This window comes from Podarcis tiliguerta, assembly GCF_965153285.1.
Source record: "Podarcis tiliguerta genome assembly, chromosome: 5".
Lineage (NCBI taxonomy): Eukaryota > Metazoa > Chordata > Lepidosauria > Squamata > Lacertidae > Podarcis > Podarcis tiliguerta.
In genome coordinates this window covers 6,439,592-6,446,468 of record NC_139538.1, presented here as the reverse complement: position 1 = coordinate 6,446,468, position 6,877 = coordinate 6,439,592, and the positions used below count along the sequence as shown (strand labels likewise).

The 6,877-nt window shown below is 42.6% G+C and overlaps 1 protein-coding gene and 1 long non-coding RNA gene across 9 annotated transcripts in view; one reads left to right on the top strand and one right to left on the bottom strand.

Annotated features, from left to right (window-relative positions):
* The window catches only part of LOC310678493, a 157,294-nt gene that overhangs the window by 81,559 nt on the left and 68,858 nt on the right, over positions 1-6,877 (bottom strand). The gene's annotated exons all lie outside the window — the stretch shown is intronic.
* LOC310678313 (cytochrome P450 2J2-like) overlaps positions 1-6,877 on the top strand; it is a 159,981-nt gene that overhangs the window by 149,056 nt on the left and 4,048 nt on the right. For 3 of the 8 annotated variants that reach the window (XM_083442123.1, XM_083442124.1, XM_083442120.1), the window contains exons 9-12: positions 1,770-1,946; positions 4,120-4,261; positions 5,333-5,520; positions 5,964-6,105. The exons of 2 other annotated variants lie outside the window; for them this stretch is intronic. In XM_083442123.1, coding sequence (XP_083298249.1) covers positions 1,770-1,946; positions 4,120-4,261; positions 5,333-5,520; positions 5,964-6,105 — 649 coding nt within the window. The remainder of the gene's footprint in view (positions 1-1,769; positions 1,947-4,119; positions 4,262-5,332; positions 5,521-5,963; positions 6,106-6,877) is intronic. 3 more of the 8 variants (XM_083442126.1, XM_083442125.1, XM_083442130.1) reach the window with 2 other exon arrangements.

Below are 6,877 nucleotides of genomic sequence, written 5' to 3'. Positions count from 1 at the left end.
GAGGCCACTGCAGCCACCACCTTGGCTGGAAATTTTTAAATGAAAGAGAGACCAGCAACTCAAGCACTATCCCTACTGCTAAGGAAGAGGGCTCCCTTCTGTATAACCCATTTTTCATTTTGGTACACACCACTTGACTGGGAAACTACAGGCAACTTTATATCAGTGTTCTAGGTGCATTTGGAACAAGGAATTTCATTAGTGTGAGCAGTTTCTGAGCTCTGGGTACAGTACTAAGCCTAAGATTTTAGATTAAAACTGCAGAATGGAAGGAAAGGAGGACTTTATTTTGGCTCCTAACTTCCAACCTCTCTCTGAAGACGGCAAAAGAGACTCTCTTAAGAATATAAGGGGTCAGGTAGGGGAAGCATGGCTTTGTTTTCTGCAGTCTTCAGATGAGGACTAGACCATGTGAAAAATGAATATAAGATTTTAGCTGCAGTTCATTCATTTTCAGCTTTGTATTCTTTTTATTAAATAGGCACAATTAAACATTCAATTGCTGCACCCATAATCTAGGTTTAAGGTGCCATTTAGCTTGGAGTTTTCATATCTCAGTTTCTAACACTGTTTTATATTAGTCCAAGTTTTATTTTCTAGCTCCTTATATATTCAGAAAATGTAAGTAATTGATCATTAATGAAAAAACAAGGAAGGAGACAAACAAACAAGGAAGAAAAACATAGAATCATAGAATCATAGAGTTGGAAGAGACCACAAGGGCCATCGAGTCCAACCCCCTGCCAAGCAGGAAACACCATCAGAGCACTCCTGACATATGGTTGTCAAGCCTCTGCTTAAAGACCTCCAAAGAAGAAGACTCCACCACACTCCTTGGCAGCAAATTCCACTGTCGAACAGCTCTTACTGTCAGGAAGTTCTTCCTAATGTTTAGATGGAATCTTCTTTCTTGTAGTTTGGATCCATTGCTCCGTGTCTGCTTCTCTGGAGCAGCAGAAAACAACCTTTCTCCCTCCTCTATGTGACATCCTTTTATATATTTGAACATGGCTATCATATCACCCCTTAACCTCCTCTTCTCCAGGCTAAACATGCCCAGCTCCCTTAGCCGTTCCTCATAAGGCATCGTTTCCAGGCCTTTGACCATTTGGGTTGCCCTCCTCTGGACACGTTCCAGTTTGTCAGTGTCCTTCTTGAACTGTGGTGCCCAGAACTGGACACAGTACTCCAGGTGAGGTCTGACCAGAGCAGAATACAGTGGCCCTATTACTTCCCTTGATCTAGATCTTGATCTTCTTCAAGGTTTAATTTTTTGAGATGAAAGATCAGTATTACATGACTGGTGAACAGGGGGATTTAAGAAATAAAATTTTAAATTGGAGAAATGCACATTTTGAATGATGGCTTTCTTTCCATTTGTGTATTAGGCAAATTTGGTTTTAAATGCGAGTTTACTTGAATTCCTCCCGCACCCTATTCTCCACCGACCCCCACCTACCACAAAAGGCCACTAACTTGTCCCAGGAGGGGCCCCGTGATTGTGCCCAGTTTTGGAATGATGCCTGGGAGCTGGGAATATATTTTGAGAGATAGTTTTCTTTCACATTTTCAGCTAGGGATAATTCACAGAACCCAATCATTGTGAGATTCCAGAAAAGCGAAAGACATCTTCCTTCTTAGTGAGAAATTAATATGCTAGCCCTGAAGAAGAATGCAGATCATGTTTTTTAAAGTGCTAATCCAAAGCACAAACGGTGTGACCAAGCTTCCTTATGGTAATGGCAGCATGTCTGCTATCTTTCCTTTAGCTTTATGAAATTCTCCCATGGCTCATGAAACATCTCCCAGGGCCCCACAAGAAGGCCTTGTCCTGCTCAGAGGTGATGATTTCATATGCAAAGGAGGAGATAGAGAAGCATAAGGAGAATCAGTCTCTGCATGATCCACAGGATCTCATTGATTTCTATCTACTTCAGATGGAGAAAGTAAGTATCAGCTTTGAAGCTGAATACTGCTCATCCAATGAATCTTTATATTCCCTGTTATAAAGGTAAAGGTACCCCTGCCCATACGGGCCAGTCTTGCCAGACTCTAGGGTTGTGCGCTCATCTCACTCTAATGGCCGGGAGCCAGCGCTTCCAGGTCATGTGGCCAGCGTGACAAGCTGCATCTGGCGAGCCAGCGCAGCACACGGAACGCCGTTTACCTTCCCGCTGGTAAGCGGTCCCTATTTATCTACTTGCACCCGGGAGTGCTTTCGAACTGCTAGGTTGGCAGGCGCTGGGACTGAACGACGGGAGCGCACCCCGCCGCGGGGATTCGAACCGCCGACCTTTCGATCGGCAAGTCCTAGGTGCTGAGGCTTTAACCCACAGCGCCACCCGCGTCCCACATTCCTTGTTATAAGTGAATACTAATCTCTTGCCTGGAAACCAGTATCTATTTTCCTGAATCTCAGTTGAAAATGGCATTGTGTACCCCCCAAATATTTCTCATAGTCAATTTAGTTGGTAAAGTGAGTTGACATCCATCCATTAGCACTGTAAAAATGTGAGTGGAAAGAATTGGAAACCTGAGTGTGTTGAGGGGTCTTGCCTATGGAGCATTCCCTCTGTACATAAATTTCTTTGGATTGATGTTCATCTGACATTCAAATGTGGACTGAAAAAACAGAAAATCCTAAACAAAATGCTCATAAACTAGAGTATGACTTCAAATCCCTGTCTCATCTATCTTCATATACTAGAAAGGACAAATATATATTCATTATTCCCTCTGTGAACAATGTTTATCATAATGACAAACAAATGGTTAAATATGTTTAGTGGTAAGTGCCATATTTCAACAAAATTGTCATCTTTTTATGCCAATTATACAACAATTATTTGGTGAAAAACAAAGGCACGACCCTTATGCGAGGACATAACAAACACAATTATGTTTCTATTGCTTATAATTCTATTGCTTCAACAATGTTTATCATAATGACAAACGAATATACTAGAAAGGACAAATATATATTCATCTTTCCTTCTGTGAACAATGTTTATCATAATGACAAACGAATGGTTAAATATGTTTAGCGGTAAGTACCATATTTCATCACATAATTGTCACAGTTTTATGCCAATTATTCTTTTTAAAAAAAGGAGGGGGTGCAATGATTATTTGGTCAAAAACCAAGGAACGACCCTTAAATTGAGGAAACAGTCTTTATGAAGAAACATAATTATGTTTATAATGCTTATTACTTGTTACTAACTGTTTTTGGTGTGATTAGGACGCACAGAATTCTTTAAGCAGAGGCTTGACAACCATATGTCAGGAGTGCTCTGATGGTGTTTCCTGCTTGGCAGGGGGTTGGACTCGATGGCCCTTGTGGTCTCTTCCAACTCTATGATTCTATGGATGCGTGTGAACAGGTACAGTAAGGATAATAGGTAGCCTGAATTGGGGCAAGGCATTCTCATGCACGCTTACAATGTCCTGTGACCATTATGTGGTGAATGCTTTGGGAATGATTTGGAAAAAGGAGCTCAACTATTATATGGTGGTGACCATTAGGCAGTGAAATATGTAGCACACATTTTGAATATCTGCTGCCAGAGTTTCCGTTGGATCCCTCTCTTCATGTCAGTATTGGATTACTATGCCCACCCACAGATCCTGAAATCTAGCACCAGCAGCTACCGCTGTAAATACAGGAAAGTGTGTGGGGGTTTCTTATCATAACCAGCTATGAAGCAGAGGGCCGGTCCACCCATGAGGCAGGCTGTGACAGCTGCCTTGGGAAGTGGACTGCCAACAGGAGGCATGTCTGGGGATGTGCTGCCTAGCCAGCTGCTAGTGGAGAAGCAAAGGGGGCAGCTTCTGGCAAGATTTCACCAAAATCTTTCAATATCTTACCAAGCTCCCTTTTGTTGTTGCCACTTTGTGGGCACTGCTGTGCAACCTAGGTAGGCAGGTGGCAGCAACAGTATGGCGATGGTGGTGACACCTTCCCATTTCACCTCAGGCAGTGTAAGAGGACACCCCACCCCTCATGAAGCATGTGTGGGTGGTATGGTAATAAGTGGGGGAAATAAAATTAAGTAAGTGCTGAAGGACAAACTGTAATGTGTGTAAATGACTTGTCACTTCCCCCATTTTCAACACCAGAGCAAGAATGACCGGGAGTCCACCTATGATGAAGAAAACTTGGCTCGGTGTATTTCTGAGCTCTTCATAGCAGGGTCAGACACAACCACGGCTTCTCTGAAGTGGGCACTTCTCCTCCTGACAAGTCATCCAGATGTCCAAGGTGAGAGAGGAGAGCCAGGGCTTCTCTTGATCACTAGGGTGGACCATAATTCTTTAAAGGTTTCATATTGGAAAGAGTTAAATGTGAGTTTATGATGGAAATTATGGAAGGCAAATGTTATTGACTTTCATGTCTGGAAAGATCAGTTTCCCCCACCAATATTTTCCTACATAGTTTCTGTAACATATAAATTTCAGAAGCAAAAATGTAAAATGCCCACAATGCCCTCTTCCCACAGGACATTTCCAGTCTATGATTACTGGGACAGGTGGAGATGGAGGGTCTGAATGTGTAATGGAATTGGGATAGGAGAGGGTTGGTGCAGTGGATGGGCCTCCATTGTGAAACTAAGGTTGGCAGTTCGAATCTGCATGACAGGTGAGCTCCCGTTGCTCTGTCCCAGCTTCTGCCAATGTAATAGTTTGAAAGCATGCCAGTGTAAGTAAACAGGTAGTGCTGCGATGGGAAGGTAATCAGCATTTCTGTGTGCTCTGGCACTCATCATGGTGTCCAGTTGTGCCAGAAGTGGTTTAGTCATGCTGGCCACATGACCCTGAATGCTGTCTGTGGATAAACACCACCTCCCTAGGCCTGAAAGTGTAATGAGCACCACACCCCATAGTCTCCTTTGATTGGATTTAACCATCCAGGGGTCCTTTACCTTTACCTTTACCTTTATATGAGTGATGCTAGCCAAAGAGGAAATGAGGAAATGAGGATTAATGAAACTAACTAGGAAATATTGAGGGCAGGAGATTTAGAACACACACACACACACACACAGACACACACACAAAGCCTTTGATCTCAGCCCTTCAGCAAATCCAGCCAGCTCTGGTAACCAGAAACAACTGCGACGAGCTTCACTTTCAGCCTTTTCACACCTGGGATCTAGAGTGGGGAAGAATCATGTACACAGACGAGCTCTTTGGAGGACCAGGTGACCTAAAAATGCAAGAAACCTGGACTCATTCACAGAGGATTGTGGAATATGTTCAAGGGAAATAAATGTCCATCTGAAATAAAATGCAATAGTCACAATAAATCTGCTGTTTCCATCATTCTCTTCAGATAAAATGCACAAAGAAATAGAAGATGTCATAGGTTCTGCTCACTCAATCTGCTATCAAGATAAGAAGAAACTGCCCTACACCAATGCTGTGATTCATGAGATGCAGCGCTTTAAATACGTCAGTTTTTTGGGGTTTCCTAGGCAATGTACAAAGGATTTCAAGCTGCGTGGTTTTCTCATTCGCAAGGTATAACAATGTGTTATAGCTGCACTCCTGTAGCCCAAGAGCAAACAGCAGCAGAAGGTTTCATATTGAGAGTTGCTGCCAGCCATACAGGAACTTCTTGTCTAGTCAAAAATCTGAAGGGCAAGAGCAGGAGCTCCATCTGCAGACATGTTTCACCATTGGCAAGTGCCATTCCATCGGGCATTTGAGGCAGGGGAGGAGCCTGAAGTATCCAGAGGTCTCAGCCTGGTTGTGAGCTTTCATTTTAAAAGAGATGGGGGAAATTCCTCTTGTGTTCCTGCCTATTCAGAAAGTATTTTAAGGTGAAGAATACAAAACCACCCCCCAAACACATATATATATATCACACATATCTCTGCAATGATTAGTCTTGGAATAGTGTGGGACAATCCAGAAATGTTTTGATCTGAATGCATTCCAAGTCACTTGTTTCTTATTTGCAGGGGACTATTATTGTTCCTGATATACGCTCTGTTCTTCTTGATCCAACACGATGGGAGACACCTGCAGAGTTCAACCCAAATCATTTCTTGGACAAGGATGGACAATATGTGGCTCGAGAAGAATATCTCCCATTTGGTGCAGGTAAACGCAGAAGACCAAGCTACGTTGTGATCTGTAGATGTGCTTACTGTCTGCTTCCAGGAAATGACATCAGCAGCAGCACAGGAGGGAGTGGGCCAGAGCAGAAGAAGCATCTTTTTGGCTGGAGTGGCAGCACTGGTCAGCAGAATGGGGCAGGGCAGTGGCAAGTTAAGGGGATCTCTGGGTTGGTGGCTTGGGGCCAGAGCCATAGCTAGGTGATCTTGTGCCCCTGACAGAACTGTCCACCCTAGCCACAGACAAATTAGCTCTTCTTTCTCCTCTCCTCCATTCCCCGCCCCCCGTTCAATTCCTCACACACTTCACCTTCTATTGAATTATTTCACAGAAAATACAATATTTAATTTATTATTTCTTAATAAAAGCTTTCATCAAAGAAAATGACATTATGATGGAAGTTGACAGTTTTTTTACGTAATTAATGGAAAAACAATACACAGATAGGTCTAAATGAAGCATACAAAAATACCATACTGATTTGTTCCACAATGATAACTTTACATTATACTTTATTATACATTATACTTTCACAATATCTTCCATGCCACTGGTTTGAAGCATGCTTATGAGAGGTGTGACAAAAACGTTGGGCTAAAAAGCAACTCTAACAGAGAGATTACAAAATGCCTGTTAAAAATGAATTGCACGACACTATTGTAGACATACATCCAACTCTTCAAAAGAAAAGAACTGTTGCTAACACAGATAAAACATTTACCTAGATAATTTCTGACAGTACCCAGTTCTTTTTGAG